A 21,855-nucleotide genomic window follows, 5' to 3' on the forward strand; every position below is an offset into this window, starting at 1 on the left:
CATCATACACTGGAGCATCATCCATGAGGCCCATCATATACTGGAGCATTGTAAATGTGGCAGATCAGACACTGGAGCAGCAACTATGGGGCACATTATACACTGGAGCATTAGAAATGGGGCCCATTATATATGGAGCATTATTTGGGCCCATAACACACTGGAGCATCGTCCATAGGGACCATCATAAACTGTAGCATTATGTGGAGCTTATCATATACTGTATGGAACATTATATGTGACCAATTATTCTGTATGGAGAAATATATGGGGCTCATTATTCTGTATGGTGCACAATGTGGTGGCCATGACACTGTATGGAGTAATATACTGTCCTGTTTTTGAGCTATTGTACAATTTAAATTAGATCAGTCATGTCATGTAAGCAGTGAAGTATTTGTCATTGTACTATACCTATATTTCTGTGGCGTATTGGAGCATCATGAGTTGTGGTATGTGTTAAAGGGGCGCACTGACACTCTTTGGCCCGGGGCACACGAAAACCTGGAGCCAGCCCTACCCCCCCCACAACTTTAGCCAAATAACCCCCAGTTTTCAATGCATAACTATTATTATGAAGTTAATTAAGGTTGACAAGCTGCAGTAATAAGAATTGATGTTTTTGGCATTGAAATGGGCACTGTAGGTGTGCTTACTGTCCTCCACTCCCTGCCGACTTTGCTTCCCCATTGACTTGCATTGGGCTTCGTAATTCTGTCGCCTCCGACTTTTCGCTATTGTCGGCCGATTTCGTTCGACCTGACTTTTGCAAAAGTCGTGTTTCATAAAACCCGACTTGACCCTAAAAAAGGCAAATTCGCTCATATCTAGTGGATACACTGTGATTTTAACAAGTCCCTTTTGTCACATTATTTTAAGAGGTACCATCAATTCTGTCCAGGCCTATTTCATGAGTTTTATTTTTTAAATTTTGTGGAAGCATGGTTGAAAAGCAATATCTGAATTTAATTTGTCCATTTTCATAGATTTTTGATTTATTATTGTTTTTCTCAGATTCAAGTTATTTCTCTGACTATTGTGGGTTTTTCTATCATTAAACGAGGGGTACCAACAATTTTGACCACGTGTGTGTATATATATATATATATATATATATATATATATATATATATATATATATATATATATATATATATATATATATATATATATATATATATATATTATAATAAATTATCATGTGCTGGAGTCAATTTCTAATGTAATTAATAAAATTTTTTATATCAAATTAACAGAGCTGTTATCAGTCACAAAATAACACTATACACCACACTTTTTTTGGACTTTGCTAAACTTTTCCACAGTTAAGCATTTCATAAAAATGTACAACTTAATCACAGTTTTATAGCATAAGGTTATTTTCATATGCAGCATTTTTTCTGCAGCCAAAACCTACTCTCTTGCCAGTAAAAAACAGGTTTAGCTGTTTTTTCTGCATTTTTGTTGTAGATTACATTTGTCTAAATGTTTAATAAACAGTTAAAGTATATTCCTCAAAAATGCAACAAAAAAGCTGCAAAAATGTAGTAAAAATCTATATGCTGCGTTTTTGCACTTTCTCTGGATGAATAAACGCTGCAAAAACTGCAAAATTGCTGAAAGATTTGATATTATGAAGATTCAAAAAAATCCACAGTGCTCAAACTCATGAGCAAAAAACAAATGTGAGCATGCGATTTCTGAAATGTCATAACTTGTGCTGGTATTTTAAAACATAGGGGGGGTTTTTTGTCAGAAGAGAAATGCTGAAGAAAAATGCTGAAGAAAAATGCTATGTGTGAACATAGCCTAACTAATTGATGAATTACTCCCCTTTTTGTTCTCCTGCTCTCAGTTTGGAAGTTGATACCATTGTGCCCAATCTATGCAATATTTTTTCAGCAGCCTGTATTCCCGAATGGATACACTAGCAAAACACCAAAGAGATTTGGGCATGAAAAGCTAGACACAATTATTACAACTTTTTAAAATGTTCCAGTTAGTTCTCATTAGACAGAATTTTCTTCCTCCCATAATATTGTAAAGTGCTATCTGTCAGTTAATGTATGGAAGAACAGTGGCTCATAAGAGTTCCATCATTTCACTTAATCATGTGTTCCCTTATTATAAATACATTATGCAGCTCAGTAATTGTTCACATAAATTGAGTCACAGACACACGATAACAGCAATTTTATATGACAATGTCAATTTTAATTTGAAGCCTTCATCATTTATAGTTCTATTAAAAGTCTCCGTATACAGCGCTATTGTTCTCAAATTACATATGAAGCTCACAGATTAACTTTCTGCTCTGAAGAGCTGTCTTTTCCAATTAATGTCCTCATAATTAGCTAAATGAGAATACTTTTTCATCTGTCTTTTCTGACAGGTTCTAACTTCTAACCACCTGCATATTTCTCTATGTCAGTATTTGCTGCTGCAAAAAAAAAATTATCTGATGTTGGAGCTTTGAAGAGAGGAGGGAATTACATGAATTCATTATCCTTATGTACCGTATTTTTCAGACTATAAGACGCACTGGACCATAAGACGCGCCTAAGTTTTAGAGAAGGAAAAGTAAAAAAAATTTGAAGCAAAAAATGTGGTCAGTTCTGTAATAGCCCACATCCTGGTGTGTAATATATAAATATATATATATATATGTATTTATTATATTATTATTATTTATTTAATTATATATTATTCCTAATCCAGGTATACATGGCCACCTATCACCATCCTGGTATACATCGTCCTCTCATCCCCATTCTGATATAGGTGGTCTCCTCATCCGGGTATGCAATACCTCTCCATACCTATATCTTGGTATGCATGGCCCTATCATCCCTATCCTGGTATGCATACTCCCTCATCCCTACTCTGGTATGCATGGCCCCCATCCCCATCCTGGTATACATGGCCCCCTCATCCCTATCATGGCATGCATGGCCCCCATCCTAGTATGCATGACCCCCATCCCTTTCCTGGTATGCATGGCCACATCCTGGTATGCATGGCCCCCTCATCCCCATCCTGGTATGCATGGCCCCCCTCATACTCATATTGGTATGCATGACCCACATGAGAAAAAAATAAAAAAATAACTAAAACCGTAAACTATTTTACTCATCTTTCCTACCGTCCCTCACAGCCTCCTGTTCTGATGCCAGCAGCTGATTTCAGCTTGTAAGCAGCAAATGGCAGTGACATCAGTTGCTGGAATATTCACTGCTCCCCATGCTTGGGAGTGTAGAGCAGTAAATATTCATCTTCTTTAATAGCAGGCACACTGCTAGCCACAGCCACTGGCTTTCTGCAGTGGCTGGGCGATCACATGTTCCCACTACTAAAGAGAATGAATATTCACTGCACTCCACTCTCATGGGCATGGGGAGCTGTGAATATTCATTTCTCTTTAATAGCGGGCACATGTGATTGCCCAGCCACTGCAGGAAGCTGGCAGCTGCAGCTATTGTGCCCCCTGTTAAAGAGAAATGAATACTCACTGCTCCCCACACTCATAGTCCCTTCCACCTCTCGGTGCTGGCTTTAGTTCATAGAGGTAGTAGGGACTATGGGCACGGGAGCAGTGAATATTCATTTCTCTTTAGCAGCGGGCACAGAGGTTAGCCAGAGCAACAGGCACCTGCCTCTTGGGACCCGCTGCTCTGCTGCTAAAGAGGTGTCTTATAGTCTGAAAAATATAGTAATTTTCTCTTAGTAGTATGTGCACATTATGTCTTTTTCAAATGGGTTTGCTCCGAAGACAACATGAAAAATTGCCCAGAAAATGCTCAAAAGAATGAACATGTATTTCTATGTGAAAATGACTTGCTGTGCATATGTTCAGTCTTCTGAGTATGTGGTAGGGCTTGTGCACATGACTGATTTTCATGTACAAATGCCACCATTTGGTTTTCACAGATAGTGCTCATAACTATGTCATTCTATGGGGCTGTGCACATGTCTGATTTTTTTTCTCTGACTGAGTGATCTGCAGAAAAGATTGGAGACATGTCCGATTTTGATCCAAGTGTTTGATCAAAATCAGCAATTAAATTCTATGGGTCTGTAAAAATAAAATTGGACTGCCCTCAGATGACATTGGAGAGATGTCCAATTTTCATGGACTGACAGAATAGAGAAAATTTTTTTTTTCCTCTCCATCTCCAAGAAAAACTGATACCACTTGGATCAAACTTTGATCAGAATAATCAAACCAATTTTCTCATATGTGGGGAAATCAGTCATGTGAAGCTACCCTTAGGCTGTGTGCACACGTAGCGTTTTTTTTCTTTTACGTTTTCGCAGAGTTTTTAAATGCACGATTTTGCCGCTAAAACGCAAAAAAAAAAAACATCCCATGCAATCCTATAGCATTCCGCACATGCTGTGCTAATGCTGCATATTTTTCCATGGCAGAATCCTGTCACGGAAAAATACGCAGCATGTTCATTCTTTGTGCGGAATCACAGGAATTCCGCACACATAGGAATCCATTGTTCCGCTTACTTTCCGCATGTGGCTATGCCCACCATGTGCAAAGTAAGCGGAAAATTTGCAGATGGTACCCAGTGTCTGGAGGAAAGGCGATTCTCCTCCAGGCTCTGGGTACCATATCCCTGTAAGAAATAGAATTAAAATAAAAAAATCATGATATTCTCACCTTCCGGCGACCCCCAGGCCTCAGCGATGCTCCAGCCAAGTCCCGTTCCCAGCGATGCCTTGAGACAATGACCTTTGATGACGTTGCAGTCTGGCGCCTGCGCACTGCAGTATTCTGCTCTACCCTCAACAGGGCAGAGCAGTGCGCCTGTGCCGGAGCCACGACAGGAAGGAAAGAAGAGGACGTCATCATATGAAGATGGGAGGCGCCGGACCGGACCGCGACACCCATCAGAACGGACCCCCCCCGGTGAGTATAATCTAAATCTTTTTTCTTACCTTTCAGGTTACACCAGGGGCTTAGCTACAGCATTACATAATGCTGTAGATAAGCCCCTGATGGCGGTGGCAGCTCATATTCGAAAAAAGGGGTGACAGATTCCCTTTAAACCCCTTATTGCTAATAGTACAACTAAAACAAAGTTAGGAATTCAAGCTTGTGTGTCACTGAAGAGGCAATTTGCATATTAATACCTTTGCATGCCAAAGCTGATATGTCACTTTTCACAGGGTTGCACCTTAGGCCGGGGTCACACTTGCAAGTGCAATGCGAGAAACTTGGGTGAGATTCTCACATCAATACCCGGCACTGCCGCCAGCACTCAGGACTAGAGCGTTCAGCTGCATATAAATGCATGCAGCCGCAAACTCCGGTCTCGAGTGCCGGTGGCAGTGCCAGGTATTGATGCGCGAGTTTCTCGCATTGCAGTTGCAAGTGTGACCCCAGCCTTAAGGTCCCTTCACACATAGCGAGATCGCTAGCGATATCGCAAAAGCGTCACTGATTTTGTGACGCAACAGCGATATCGGTAGCGATCTCGCTACATGTGACACTTACCTCTGACCCGGCTCCCCACTGGATATCGCTGATCGTGTGAGATCGTCCTGGTCCATTTCTCGTCATCCGCTGTCTGCTGGTGCCAACGAGTGACTCCATGGATGCCGGAGGAAGTCGTCACCAGAGCTGCCATCTGACAGGTAAGTAACGACCGCCGACCACTGCTTCGTCGCTGATGAGATCTGCCTATTTGGCAGCTCACTAGCGACCATTTAGTGATGCACCAGCAATCCTGACCGGGTCGTATCGTTGTCGGGATCGCTGGTGCATCGCTAAATGTAACGGTACCTTTAGACCTCAGTTCAGGGCCTCTCACCTAGCAAATTTAGTTCTCATACTTTGCATGGACGATGGGGCAATAATCCAAAGCACTATGTCTGCAAATTGAGATTCTGATTTGGCTTTTGTCCTAAGTCTTAATTCAAGGCTAATTAAAGGGTCAATTGTGACTTGCAGGATTGCCGCTTCAAACAGGTGGCACTATCTTTCTTTTCCCTTCCCTTTCCTTCTGTATCCCATTTCCCATACCCTTTTTTCCTATGTTTGTTAAATTTGAAATACCTTAATAAAAATTATTGGAAAACAAACAGGTGGCACTATAGAGTTCAAGTCCTCTTCCTCTCAGAAGAGGTAATTTGCATATTAACCCCTTAATTACCAGAGCTATCTTTGGTTTTTAATTTTCATCTTTTGCTCCCCTCCTTCGCAAAGCCATAACTTTTTTACTTTTTGGTCAAAATTACCATGTGTGGGCTTGTTTTTGTGGGACAAGTTGTAATTTTGAACGACATAATTGGTTTTACCATGTCGTGTACTAGAAAACAGGAAAAAATTCCAAGTGCGGTGAATTGCAAAAAAAAGTGCAATCCCACACTTGTTTTTTGTTTGGCTTTTTTACTATGTTCACTAAATGCTAAAACTTACCCTCCATTATGATTCTCCAGGTCATTACGACTTCATAGACACTAGAGTTGAGCGACTTTTGGTTTTTTAGGGTCGCGTTTCGTTTCGTGAAACCCGACTTTTCCAAAAGTCGGGTCGAGCAAGATCGTCCGATTATAGGGAAAAGTCGGGGTCGTCCCGAAACACGAAACCCAATGTAAGTCAATGGGGAATAAAAGTCAGCAGTGAGAGGAGGACAGGAAACACACCTACAGTGCCCATTTGAATGCCAAAAGCATCAATTCTTCTTACTTAAGCTTGTCAACCTTAATTAACTTCATAATACAAGTTACGCACTGAAAAATGGGGGTTATTTGGCTAAATTTGTGGGGGGGGAGGGCTGGCTGCAGGTTTTCATGTGCCCTGGGCGAAAGAGCGCCCCTTTAACACATGCCACAACTCATCATGCTCCGATACGGCAGAGAAATAGCGGTAAAGTACAATGAAAAATACCTCACTTTTTACATCTCATGACGAGGCCCATCTATTTCTCCATACAAAATCATTGGTCCCATATAATGTTTGAAACAGTATATGATGAGCTCCACATAATGCTACAGTATATGTTGGTCCCCATGGATGAAGCTCCACTGTCTTATGGGCCCAAATAATGCTCCAAACATAATGGGCCCCATTTCTAATGCTCTAGTGTATAATGGGCCCTGTAAATGCTGCTCCAGTGTCTGATGTCCACCTTTGGAATGTTCCAGTGTATGGTGGGCCCCATCTATCATTCTCCAGAGTATAGTGCTCCCCAAAAATTGCTGTCCCAACATTGAAAACAATCAAATAAGTCTCCTCGCTAGGGAATCCCTGTACTTGTCTGGACAGGTGCTGTAGCTTGCTTAACAGCTCGCCAGCCGTTCTCACGCCCAGTATGGATTGCACGTGATTGCACAAAGGTTAGAAAGGGTACCGTATCCCTGGATAACATGTATGGATAGCGTACACATTCAAAATATGTCTATACAGCATGAGGCAGGCTCAGACGGTGTTAGGCCCAGTATGGATTGCACGTCATTGCACAAAGGTTAGAAAGGGTAACGTATCCCCGGATAACATGTATGGATAGCGTACACATTCAAAATATATGTCTATACACCATGAGGCAGGCTCAGACGGTGTTAGGCCCAGTATGGATTGCACGTCATTGCACAAAGGTTAGAAGGGGTACCGTATCCCTGGATAACATGTATGGATAGCGTACACATTCAAAATATATGTCTCAGGAGGCAGGCTCAGACGGTGTCAGGCACAGTATGGATTTGACGGCCCAGATTACACAGCGGAGGAGCAGGGAGAGGTAAAGATTGCAAATGCTGGGGCCCTGGCCAAGCAAGGGGGGCCCACTCGTGGGCGTCGGTACTGGCACTGGGCCCCTCATAGTACAGCGGTGTGTCTGACGGCGGGTGTGCTCCACCACCGTCAGAGACACTTGACTGCACTATGAGGGACCCTGTGCCAGTGCCCGCGCCCAAGAGTCGGCCTACCCACCTGTCCAGGGCAACGGCACTCGCACGGTGTCGTGCGGTAGGTGGTGACCCCGGCCATGGGGGGGGGAGGCAGCACAGTTATGGAGTTTTAGAAAGTGGCATATGTTGATGTTGGACATTCAGCTGATGCAAAAGGCGAAATAGGTGAAGTACCAGGAAGAGGTGGACCAAAGCAAGCCATTTTTCTGTCACCCTATGTGTCATCAGGGGAAGGTGGGACAAAATCCTTGGAAACCCATGCGTGGTTCATTTTAATGAAGGTTAGATCATCCACATTTTTGGTTGACAGACGGGTCCTTTTTTCTGTCAGGATTGATCCAGCTGCACTGAAGACTCTTTCCGATAGCACACTTGCAGCTGGGCAAGCGAGCTCCTGTAAGGCATATTGGGCCAATTCAGGCCAGGTGTCCAGTTTAGTGGCCCAATAGTCAAAGGGGAATGACCTGTGTGGGAGAACATCGATATGGGAGGAAAAGTAGTTTGTAACCATAGTTGACAACTGCTGTCTCCTGTCACTTTCCATCGATGCAGTATTACCAGTTGTGTGAGCGGTATTTGAAAAATCAGTCCACAACATTGTCATGAAACCCCTGTCTCCAACGCCACTTCTGCTGTGTGCACCACGAACACCTCTGCCAAGCTGCCCCCGGCCCGTACGGCTCTTGTGAGAACCATCACCGCTGCTGTGTGCTGGGAATGCCTTAAGCAACCGATTTACCAGAGTTGCTTGTTTATTAGCCAATATTAGGTCAAGGTTCTCCTGTGGCATGATGTTTTGTAATTTGCCTTTATAGCGTGGATCCAGGATGCTGGCCAACCAGTAGTCGCCATCGTTCATCATTTTGGCAATGCGGGGGTCCCTTTTTAGGATCCGCAAGGCATAATCTGACATGTGGGCCAATGTTCCCGGTGTCAATGATGCACTGCGAGTGCTGGGTGGAGGAGCACTTTCTGGCAAATCCACATCCCTCCAGTCACGCACAAACCCTGTACCAGACCTTGCCACGCCAACATTTTCACTTGCCCCACGAGATGCATCCTCCTCCCCTAAGTAATCATCCCCATCATCCTCCTCCTCCTCCTCCTCTTCTTCCTCCACCTCGTCCAGGAGAGGTCCCTGAGCAGACAATGGCTGAATGTCATCAAGGATTCCCTCCTCCTCTTCCTCCTCATCAACATTGGCTGCAGACGCCTGCTCCTTAAGGTGCGTCAAAGTTTGCATGAGCAGATGCATAAGTGGGATGCTCATGCTTAGGATGGCGTCATCTGCGCTTACCAGCCGTGTGCATTCCTCAAAACACTGAAGGACTTTACAAAGGTCTTTCAGCTTCGACCACTGCACGCCTGTCAACTCCATGTCTGCTCTCAAAGTGCCTGGCCGTGTATCCTCCCACAAATGCATTATGGCCTGCCTCTGCTCGCACAGCCACTCCACCATGTGCAGGGTGGAGTTCCACCTTGTTGCAATGTCGATAATGAGGCGGTGGTTGGGAAGGTGGAGCAATCGCTGCAGCTTCTGCATACGAACGGAGTGTACAGGCGACCGGCGGATGTGCGCGCACAGTCTTCGCACCTTCTGGAGCAGGGCTGTTAACTCCGGATAATTTTTGAGGAAGCACTGCACCACCAGGTTCAAGGTGTGAGCCAAGCATGGTATGTGGCTGAGTTTTGAAAGGGCTATGGCTGCCATAAAATTACGGCCGTTATCACTAACTACCTTGCCTGCCTCAAGATGTACACTGCCCAGCCATGACTCAGTTTGTCGCTTCAAGTACTCGGCCAGCACCTCGGCGGTGTGTCTGTCGCCCAAACACATCATCTGCAACACAGCCTGCTGACGCTTTCCACTAGCTGCTCGATAGGGGGACACATCGTGTGCAACAGTGGCAGCTGCAGATGGAGTGCTTGTACGACTGCGCTCTGTGGACGAGCTTTCGCTTCTGGAGGAGGAGGAGGAGGAGGGTCAAACGCCTACAGCCAACTGTTTCCTATACCGTGGGCTAGGCAGCACTGTCCCACCACCGATGTCCCCTGTGGACCCTGCATCCACCACATTAACCCAGTGCGCAGTGATGGACACGTAACGGCCCTGGCCATGCCGACTGGACCATGCATCAGTTGTGAGGTGCACCTTTCCGCTCACTGACTGCTTGAGTGCATGGACAATGCGGTCTTTCACATGATGGTGGAGGGCTGGGATGGCTTTGCGAGAGAAGAAGTGGCGACTGGGTAGGTCATAGCGTGGTACTGCATAGGCCATGAGTTCGCGGAAAGCTGTGCTTTCCACCAACCAAAAGGGCATCATCTCAAACGAGATTAGTTTGGCAATGTGGGCGTTCAAACCCAGTGTATGCGGATGAGAGACTGAGTACTTTCTTGACCTACTCATAGTGTCTGGGAGGGTGAGCTGGACTTGAGAGCTGCATATGGTGGAAGTAGCGGTGGACAGGGTGGACTGAGAGAGGGTTGATGATGGTGATGGAGTTGGTGTTCTTTCTGATGGCCTAGAATCAGTCTTTCGTTGATATAACAGTGGGATTCCCTGACTGCTGTGGCCTTGCAACGACACCTCAACATTTGCTGCTGTGCTAACCGGTGGGCTTACAGTGGGGGAAACAATGTAGCGTTGCTGACTACCTTCGTTGTGATCAGTTGCACATGTGGCACTTGAGGTTTGGTGTTGTGTCCACGCTTGCAAGTGCATGCTGGTTAAATGTCTAAGCATGCAACTGGTATTCAAATTTTTCAGATTTTTCCCTCGGCTAAAGGTCTTTGCGCACTTCTTACAGATAACCTTGGCCTGATCATGAGGATTTTGTTCAAAAAAGTGCCACACTGCACTCTTCCTACTTTGGCAGACATTTTGCGGCCTAGCACGCTGTGATCTTTTGACCCTCTGGACAAGCTGTCCAGCAACTCTTTTGATGTTTGGAACCTGTCTTTGGAGTGCTCCGGGCCTGCCAGATAACAGCTGTTGCGATGTTGATGTCTGCTGTGGATGCTCCTCATCTGAGCTATTGGAAGCAGCACCCTCTTCCCCCAATGGATGCCAATCTGGGTCAACAACTGGGTCATCCATCACCTCCTCTTCAATGTCATGTGCACCTTCCTCTGTGTCACCGTGTATGGTTGTGTAGTGTGCGGGAAGGGGCACCTGAGTCTCATCAGGGTCAGAATCTGGCTCTGTACACTGCGAGGACAATGTAGTGCTCTGAGTGAATGTACCAGCAGAATCATCCATCAGCGGCTGTGCATCAGTGCACTCCATGTCAGATTCATCTTGGCCTGGGTAATTCACGATTTCACTTGATAATCCAGGCATGGTATGTGAAAACAGCTCCATGGAGTAATCAGTAGTATGGCCTGCGTCATCCTTCAATCTTGGTTGGGGTGAAGGACACAAGGAAAGGTGTGGTTCATGAACATGAGCCTCCAATGACGACTCAGTGCTTTTACTTTTTACAACTGAAGAAGAGGAGGCGATAGAGCTGGAGGCTGAGTCAGCAATGTAAGACAAAACTTTTTCCTGATGCTCTGCCTTTAAAAGCGGTTTGCCAACTCCTAGAAAACTAAGCGTTCGAGGCCTTATGTAGCCAGACGATGACGCAGGGTCAGCACCTCCTGCATTCGGTCCTATTTTGCTCTTGCCACTACCATCAGAACCACCACCAACACCATCATTACCAGCTGCCAACCCCCGCCCAATTCCACGGCCTCTTCCACCAGCCTTCCTCATTTTTGGTAGAAATGTAGACAAAATCCAACAAACTATATAGTAATGTAAAACAAGGTACAAGGTGTCTATAGGACAGGGGAGTTTTAGAATTTCTGCACACACTTGTGGACAGTGGACACTTGTGGATTGTGTGAGGCCCACTGATATCTGAGCGCTATGTGACACGCTCGATGGCACAGCTGCCTGTGACCAAAGTGACAAGAGGATAATGGAGATTTTGAATCTCTGCGTACACTTTTGGACACTGGACACTTGTGGATGGTGTGAGGCCCACTGATATCTGAGCGCTATGTGACACGCTCGATGGCACAGCTGCCTGTGACCAAAGTGACGAGAGGATAATGGAGATTTTGAATCTCTGCGTACACTTTTGGACACTGGACACTTGTGGATGGTGTGAGGCCCACTGATATCTGAGGGCTATGTGACACGCTCGATGGCACAGCTGCCTGTGACCAAAGTGACGAGAGGATAAGGGAGATTGGATTGCTTTTAAAAAAGCAGTTTGCGGAGCAGTGGGTAAACAGCAATGCCAGCGTGTCAGGAAGCCTTAAAAGGCAGCCCAACAACCAACACCACTGATACACCACAATATAGCCTCCCCTTGCACTGCACACACAGTGACTTGTGTGTTGTGCAGGCCAAATCGCTAGCAGCAGAAGCAGTTTTTTTGTCTTCTTCCCTGCCTAACGCTCTCCCTACAGAATCAGCAGCAACCTCTCCCTATACTAAGATCGGCAGAAGTAAGATGGCGGTCGGTGTGCACGCCCTTTTATACCCCCTGTGACACCCACCAAAGCAAGCCAATCACTTGCATGCCCTTCTGAAAGATGGTGGTGACCCGTGCCTATGTCATCACGTTGCCCACAGTGTCCGTGGATCCTGATTGGCTGAAAAAGAGCGCAAAACAAACTTTTGAAACGCGACTTTGGCGCGTAAGTCGCCGACCTCGTGGCCGACCTCATCCTAGGGTCGGGTTTTGTTTCATGAAACCCGACTTTGCCAAAAGTCGGCGACTTTTGAATTTTTTCGACCCGTTTCGCTCAACTCTAATAGACACCAAACTTTGTTTAAAAAAAAAAAATTGTGCCCATAACATCTCCACTTTTCATGATCTCAGGTTGAGTAAGGGCTTATTTTTTGTGTGCTGAGCTGACGTTTTAATTGATTCCATTTTAGTGTAGATATGATCTTTTGGTTGCCCGTTATTGCATTTTAATGCAATGTTGTGGTGACCAAAAAAAGTAATTCTGGCGTTTTGACTTTTTTTCTCGTTACGCCATTTAGTGATCAGGTTAATCCTTTTTTCTTGATAGATCGGGCGATTTTGAATGCGGCGATACCAAATATGTGTATGTTTAATTTTTTTTTATTGTTTAATATTGAATGGGGCGAAGGGGGGGTGATTTGAACTTTTATATTTTATTTTTTTAAAAACTTTTTTTTTACTTTTGGCATGCTTCAATAGTCTCCATGGGAGACTAGAAACTGCCACAACCTGATCTGTCCTGCTACATAGACGCAATGATCAGATCGCCGGGTGGCGCTCACAGTAAGTCGGCACAGACAACCATAGACATCTCCAGGTGACATTTGGCTGTCATGCCTATGAACTAGTGACCCGCGATCACGTGATGGGGTCACTGGTGGGCGGATTTCTGGCCTGATGGCCGGAAACACAAGTTAAATGCCCCAGCATTTGACAGCAGCATTTAATGGGTTAATAGCCGTGGGAGGATCGCGATTCCACCAGCAGCTATTCCGGGCACATGTCAGCTGTTCAAAATAGAGAAAGATGTTTGCTCAGCGCTGGAGCCTACATCAAAGGGAGGGAGTCCGATGTCGGCGTAAATTTACGCCCAACATCATAAAGGGGATAAATTTCCCAGAGAAGGCTTGCACAGTGGAGAAGAATTGCACGATGAATAAGCCTCCTTACTTTGGCATGCCAGAGCCGGTATGTCACACTCCACAATGAATATGCAAATAGTCTGTGGAGCCTCATTTAAGAGTCTCAAACATGGGACTAGCCAGATCTTCCTCCAGGGAAGGATCCAGCCAAGGGGTGGCTCCTTTCAGAAACCACCATTACCACCATATTAAGTGGCCCTTTAAGTCAATATCTAGCTCTTTACGAGTTTACAGATATGACAAGGGAAATATCCATCCACAGACAGCTGTTTCGGGGTGTTACCCCTCATCAGTGTGGAGTAGGATTCTGGCTAGGTGGGAGCAATGCCCAGTAGATCAACATCACGAAACAATCACTAACCTCAGGGAGACCAGTCAAAGAAGACACTGCGGCAAAGGCGCTCAATCAGTGAAATCCTAGGTGCAATGCGCCCTAGGAAATAAAGTCCATGGAGCCTCATTTAAGAGTCTCAAACACGGGACTAGCCAGATCTTCCTCCAGGGAATGACCCACTCTGAGGAAACAGGGAGGAAATGGTTGAGGAGGTAAAAGTGGCTGGGACCCTAGGAGGTAGCGACCATGCTATTTTAGAATTCTGGATAACTAGAGGTGGAAGACCTGTGAAGACTCAGACGTCAAGGTTAGATTTCAGAAAGGCAGATTTTAAGGGATTCAGAAAGAGAATTGGAGGGATCCAATGGCTGGATATCCTTAAAGACAAAAATGTCCAGGAAGGATGGGAAATCTTGAAAAATGAAATTCTCAAAGCACAGTTGTTAACAATTCCGAAAAGAGGGAAGAATAGGAAGCAGTTAAGGAAACCAGGATGGATGAACACAGAACTTAAGCACATGCTAAAAAGGAAGAAAAAAATGTTTATAAAATGGAAAGAGGGAGGCATATCTAAAGAAGAATATAATGCTGTCTGCAGAACCTGCAGGGCACAAATCAGATTACTAAAGCTGAAAATGAATTGAGGCTTGCAAGAGATGTCAAAAGCAATAATAAAGGATTTTGGGGATATGTCAAAAGTAAAAGAAAAGTCAAAGATGCTATAGGATTTTTACTGGATGAAAATGATGAAATGGTAAGACAGGATGTTGAGAAGGCTGAACTTTTAAATTCCTATTTTGCATCTGTTTTCTCTCAGAAACGAAATGTAACATCAACTGTTATTCACTGTCCTATTAAGGGAATAGAAGAATCCAGGATATCTATAAGCAGAAAGATAGTGAGGAAACACTTAGCTAGCCTAAATGAATTCAAGTCTCCAGGTCCAGATGAATTACACCCCAGAGTACTGAAGGAGATAGCAGAAGAAATTTTTGAACCCCTCTCTATAATCTTTGAAAATTCTTGGAGAACAGGAGAAGTGCCAGAAGACTGGAGAAGAGCAAATGTTGTTCCTATCTTCAAAAAGGGGAAGAAGGTGGACCCAGGCAACTATAGGCCGGTGAGTCTGACTTCTATACCAGGAAAGATCTTTGAACAAATTATTAAACAACATGTATGTCAATACCTGGATAAGAATGAAGTGATTAAACAGAGTCAGCATGGGTTTGTAACTAATAAGTCATGTCAGACTAACTTAATTTCCTTCTATGACGGTATCACTGATTGGGTGGATCAAGGAAATGCTGTAGATATAGTATATCTTGACTTCAGCAAAGCATTTGACAAAGTCTCTCATACAATCCTTATTGAAAAAATGATTAAGTATGGAATGGACAAGGCAACTGTTAGGTGGATTCATAACTGGCTTAGTGATCGGACCCAAAGAGTGGTCGTAAATGGCTGCACATCCAGTTGGAAGAATGTCTCAAGTGGGGTACCACAGGGCTCTGTCCTGGGCCCTGTATTGTTCAACATCTTTATCAACGATTTAGATGAAGGAATTGAGGGTAAACTGATTAAATTTGCTGATGACACAAAGCTAGGAGGGATAGCTAATACTAGAGAAGAGAGAGAGAGGATTCAAAAAGATTTAAATAAACTGGAGAAGTGGGCAGCAACTAACAGAATGGTTTTTAACAGGGAGAAATGCAAAGTACTACATCTGGGCAATAAAAATGGAAAAAGCATATATAAAATGGGAGGAATAGGGCTAAGTGACAGCACATGTGAAAAAGACTTGGGTATACTAATAGATCACAGACTGAATATGAGTCAACAGTGTGATGCAGCAGCAAAAAAGGCAAATGCAATTCTAGGATGTATTAACAGAAGCATACAGTCTAGATCACGTTAAGTCATTATTTCCCTCTACTCCTCTTTGGTCAGACCTCATCTGGAATATTGTGTCCAGTTTTGGGCACCACATTTTAAAAAAGACATCAACAAACTGGAGCAAGTTCAGAAAAGAGCGACCAGAATGGTGACCGGTCTGCAAACCCTGTCTTATGAGGAAAGGTTGCAGGATTTGGGAATGTTTAGTTTGCAAAAGAGAAGACTGAGAGGAGACTTAATAGCTGTCTACAAATATCTAAAGGGCTGTCACATTGTAGAAGGATCAACTTTATTCTCATTTGCACAAGGAAAGACTAGAAGCAATGAGATGAAACTGAATGGGAGGAGACACAGATTAGATATTAGAAAAAACTTTTTGACAGTTAGAGTGATCAATGAGTGGAACAGGCTGCCACGAGAAGTGGTGAGTTCTCCTTCAATGGAAGTCTTCAAACAGAGGCTGGACAGACATCTGACTGGGATGATTTAGCGAATCCTGCTTTGAGCAGGGGGTTGGACCAGATGGCCCAGGAGGTCCCTTCCAACTCTACGATTCTATGATTCTATGATTCTATGATTCTATGATTTTTGCGTACCAAGAATACACAAAAAAATCAGAAACTTGTCTGATTTTGATCCAAGTCATGGGTTAAAATCACCCCTAAAAGTGTATGGACCTGGGAAAATTAGACAATATACAGATCCCATTTGTAAAATCTGTGTACTGTCCATTTATAGCATTACAATCAGTAGAAGTAGATTTGCCATGTTTTTTTCTGCATTTGAGAAAATAATTAGCGTAATATATGCTAAGAAATGACACATTGACCAAATGTCACTCTATGTGACTGCAGACTTCTGAAACCTGCCAGCATATAGTGTGCATGCTGGCAGTATTTTATGGTGTCGCTGTAATAAGGTGGTATGGGTTGGTAGTCGCGGGCGAGCTTACTGCAGCAGGCAGTCCACATCCCGTCCCCTTGCACAAAAAATGAAAGTTCTGGTCCCAGCCCCAGGTCAGAGTGGGTTACCTCAATTCTGCCGCTGTTTTCCATGACATGACAGTGTTCTCCGGATGAACCACACTTCGCACTGTATAGGGCCCAACAGTGTCAACTTGTATTTTAATATTGAAGATGTAGAAATAAACAAGAGACATTTAATTCCTGCTCTGTCACTAGTCACAGCAAAACTCCTAGTAAGCTCTTCGGAGCTAAATGACTCTGGTGAGGCACACATTCAGTCCCAGTTCCTGACAGTCCTGGCAGCCAATATTCTCCCCAGCCAGGGATAGGTTCCGTCCCTGACAGGGATACATGCATTCCCCAGACGGGGGTCCCTTTTGTCCCAGAGGGGATGCAAGTCCTGCCTCAGGCAGTCCTGCCTGGGCTCTCTCCAGGAAGTTTCAGCTTCCTCTTCACTAGAGTCAGTTAGCTCAGCCCCCTAAATGTCCCTGCCTCTAGCATGTGCATAACAAGCACAGCACAACAGTTATACATGGCAGACACAGTGCATTTAACAGTGTAAAACACAAGGGGATAACATTAAGGCATAAGTGGTACATAGCATTACACATTACTGAACAACAGCAAAACATTACTAGGTTAACACACAGATACACCATTCGGGTAAAACATAAAGTGCATGGGACCAGCACATAGGGAAGAGGGGAAGCAATGAGGTTCTCCGCCACCCCCTTACATCACCAGTGAGAGCGGGTGGTTATATGATCGCAACTATGCAATTTGAATAATTGCGGTCACATGCCAACTAGACATGCTCGTCCTCTCTCAAAAAAATTGCTATGAGGTAGGACGAGCATGACTAATCAGATTGTGAGTGGAAGTAAGCAAATCGTATGCCTGCGTTCACATGACCACCTGCTCTCACCGGTAGTAATGGAGAATCCTGACAGCATGCACACCTCACACTGTCATAATTCAGAAGGATGCAGTCCTTAAAGTGACTACAAACTTTCATCCCAAACTTGAACAACCCTATTGAGTAAACATGGGGGAAGTTCTGGTTTTCCTTTAAGAGACCTCCTTAGTAAGGAGACTTGAAGCAATGCTCCATGAGATAAAGCATGTCAAATTACCTAATTTGCAGGAGGAAAAAGACAAGCAAAGTACCACCTAGGAAATAGGGCTACCCCAAAAGTCAATGTCCAACAAATTTCTGGCTTAGCCTTTATCCCTGGATCCCTTGTGTTACAAGACTCATTAAGGGGTCAGACATTGACTTACACTGTATCTACCTTTCTTAGGTCGCACTTTGTTGGATAGGGTATTACAAACAATACTACCCATGTTTTGAAAGAAAGTATGAATGCTTTCTATCTAAGCAAACCCTTTAATCATATTAAAATTTTGCCTCTAACAAATTCAGTTGATTTACAGACAAAGAATGTCACAATTTTTATTTTCTTTCTATAAGAAAGCCCAATGTGCTCTAGATTTTTAAGAGGCAAAAAGCATAGTACGCTTCTTTTCAATTTGCAAACAAACTCCTTATATGTACATATTAGCATTGCATTATGTTACTAATCAGTGCTTACCTCTTTTTGATGGTACTTAATTGCCAATTTTAATCGGGCAAGGTCATTACCACTCTGCTCTTCCAAAATGCTACCATCGTCCTTGTAATTGAGGATAATTTCCAGTTCTCTTGAGCTCCTTGTCTGATCCAGCAGATCTTTAGCAAATTGCTTACATTGCTTTGATAGCTCCTCATACTCAGATTTAAATTCATTTTCTACTTTGCTTAATTCCTGTAGCTCCCAGCTCAGCTGGAAAGCTGTGAGAAAAGGATCTTCACTTGAAAGTGCTATTAAAGATGGACTCGCCAATGCCCTGTAGATGTTAAGTCTTGATCGAGAGTGCCGTAAACTGTCCACATCAGATCCAGAAACACATTCCACGCAGTTACAGCGCACTTCATGTGGTCTGGGGATTGAGACTCCTTTTTGAACAAGATGCTTTATTATTTCATAATTGTTTGTATGAGCTGCCAAAATAATTGGGGTGATGTCTGGAGTAAATTCAGAAAACTGTTTATCCAAAAGGAGTGGAGGAACCTGTATGCAAAGAAAATCCAAAATATATTACACTATTATATTACATATTCAATTTTACAGTATTTTCCAAAATGTACAATTTTTTTTTTAAATGACAAATTTAATGTGATTTTTCCAAGCGTACTATGTTTAAGAGCTTTCCTTAGGATTGGTCATTAACGTAAGCTGCTTTAAGCTCTAGACTGAACGTACTGAATACTGGAGTACTCAAGAAAATCTACACAGTGCACAGAGCTCTGCTTCACATCTGGACGTTGATGGAGCTTAAAACAGCTCATCATTGTGGGTTTCTGATATTATATTCATGTCCTATAGATAGGGCATCAATATTTAAAGATTGGAAAATGCTGTTAGTTTTTTGTGGGTTAGGGAAGTAACTCATTTGGGCTTACAGTGATTTTAAGAAAAACGTTTTGTGTCTTTATGTGTATGGGTTTAAGAACTGCTCACATCATGCCTATTGACAGCCGGCTCTCCTCAGTTTGATAGCCAACTCCCCACTGCCTAAGGCCGGAGTCACACTACAGCGAGATATGGCCGAGTCTCGCAGGTTAAAACCAGGCTCTGGCACTCCGGAGTGGAGCGTGCAGCCGCACAGCAATACATGGAGCTGCACGCTCCGCTCCGGAGTGCCGGTGCCAGAGCTTGGTTTTAACCTGCGAGACTCGGCCGTATCTCGCTGTAGTGTGACTCCGGCCTAACTGAGAGGAGTCTGCCATTAATCAGCACGATGTCAGCTGTAACACCCCATTGATATAATTCTTTATCTTTGTATTTGTTGCATTTTTTTTGGTATGCAGCCGGTTGATCTTGATATAGAAGGGTTAATGTTTTTCCTTTTATTGCTAGAATTTGTTCCTATAATGTTGTAGCCTTATAGTCTCCGATTCAAGGATTTTATATTTCTTATCTCATATCGTATCCTACCATATCATATCTTGGCCTACCATTTGGATGGAGCTAAAGTCCCAACATAGGTTTATGGGCGCACCAAGTATTATTCATTTGTTTTCCATTTTACTTTGCTTTATGACCATGTGATATTTCATGTTTTTCTTTTTTAATAAATTTGCAAAAATTTCTACATCTGCTTTTTTTTTCAGTCAAGACGGGGTGCAGAGTGTACATTAATGAGAAAAAAATGAACTTTTTTGATATTACCAAATGGCTGCAATGAAACAAAGAGTGAAAAATTTAAAGGGGTCTGAATACTTTCCGTACCCACTGTATGTGGACCAGACTAGTGTACATTAACAGCAGGCAGCTTGTGCACTCAGAGCCAAACCTAGCCACAACTTGCAAAGATGACTGTCCCTAGTTTTATTATGAGAAAATGGAAACGGTCTTAGGAGCCAGGTCTTCCATCCAGGTGGAAGTACCTGATGAAGACGGATCCTCCGTCGAAACGCGTTGTGGTTTAACCCCATCTCTTGTCTGAGTCTCTTTCCTGCGCTCCTAAGACCGTTTCCATTTTCTCATTGCTCCTATCCTCCATTGGAGGTTTTCGGCTGGAGCTGCGGTGGAGACCTGACATTTTTGTCTGCCCCTGGGTTGCTTCCTAAGCGCTCCTCTATGACCGCTTATCACTGACTTTTATTCCTAGTTTTATTATGGCCGTTTGAACCCGGTCTTAATCTGAATAAGTGTACTAGATGAAATTGTACTACTGATTTTTTTTTTATGCTGCTCGAGCAATTTTGTTCAATAAATTGAGCAAAAAGCGGAAAATAAGTCAACAGAGAATTGAAAATGCAGACAATATACAATTACATGGTCAGTAACAACAGATACGACTGGAGCAGAAGCCGTTTATCTGCTATTTTTATCAGGACTTTGACAGCCTTGAAAAGCAAATGCCAGCTTTCCAGACAGAAATATAAATAGGAGCTGAGCTGTTATCAGCGGCATAATTACCAGATTTCACTGACCCTTGTGCAAAATATGAAATGCCAACTATATAACATTTATCATTTTACAGAGCAACCTAATGGAATAGGACAACACAGCCTAATAACTCACAGACCCATGAAACAATGTCCCTGATGCAGAATTTGCCCAATGTGAAAATTCATGATATGCTTTTGTAGCTTTCACCATTGATTTAGAAAGCAATAATTCCAGAAATGTGTTTATTTCATTATCAGAATTTATATAGCACCAACATAGAATGCAATGGTGTACATGGAATAAATCCATTTGTCTTGATCCTCAGTGAAATTCATAATCTAGTTTCTTCATATTTGCATATGGGAACCTTTATCATGATGCCAATGTGGACCGTATATATGTTCATTAGTAATGAGTAGAGTTGAGCGAAACGGGTCGAAAAATTTCAAAAGTCGCCGACTTTTAGCAAAGTCGGGTTTCATGAAACGAAACCCGACCCTAGGATGAGGTCGGCCACGAGATCGGCGACTTACGCGCCAAAGTCGCGTTTCAAAAGTTTGTTTTGCGCTCTTTTTCAGCCAATCAGGATCCACGGACACTGTGGGCAACGTGATGACATAGGCACGGGTCACCACCATCTTTCAGAAGGGCATGCAAGTGATTGGCTTGCTTTGGGGGCGTCACAGGGGGTATAAAAGGGCGTGCACGCCGACCGCCATGTTACTCATGCTGATCTCAGAATAGGGAGAGCTGCTGCTGATTTTGTAGGGAGAGCGTTAGGCAGGGAAGAAGACACCAAAAACTGCTTCTGCTGCTAGCGATTATGCCTGTACAACACACCAGTCACTGTGTGTGCAGTGCAAGGGGAGGCTATATATTGGTGTATCAGTGGTGTTGGTTGTTGGGCTGCCTTCTAAGGCTTCCTGACATTCCTGCATTGCTGTTTACCCACTGCTCCGCAAACTGCTTTTTTAAAAGCAATCCCAATTTTTTTTTTGTCCTGCTGAGAAGAAAAAAAAACTGCTTCTGCTGCTAGCGATTTTGCCTGTACAACACATCAGTCACTGTGTGTGCAGT

At 43.6% G+C, this 21,855-nt stretch overlaps 1 protein-coding gene across 1 annotated transcript in view; it reads right to left on the reverse strand.

Moving 5' to 3' along the window:
* TRPC4 (transient receptor potential cation channel subfamily C member 4) overlaps window positions 1-21,855 on the reverse strand; it is a 520,170-nt gene that overhangs the window by 199,831 nt on the left and 298,484 nt on the right. The window contains exon 3 of the mRNA XM_073583258.1: window positions 18,373-18,891. Coding sequence (XP_073439359.1) covers window positions 18,373-18,891 — 519 coding nt within the window. The remainder of the gene's footprint in view (window positions 1-18,372; window positions 18,892-21,855) is intronic.

The sequence above is a fragment of the Dendrobates tinctorius genome, unplaced genomic scaffold (assembly GCF_039654945.1).
Source record: "Dendrobates tinctorius isolate UK_male_01 unplaced genomic scaffold, ASM3965494v1 ptg000075l, whole genome shotgun sequence".
Lineage (NCBI taxonomy): Eukaryota > Metazoa > Chordata > Amphibia > Anura > Dendrobatidae > Dendrobates > Dendrobates tinctorius.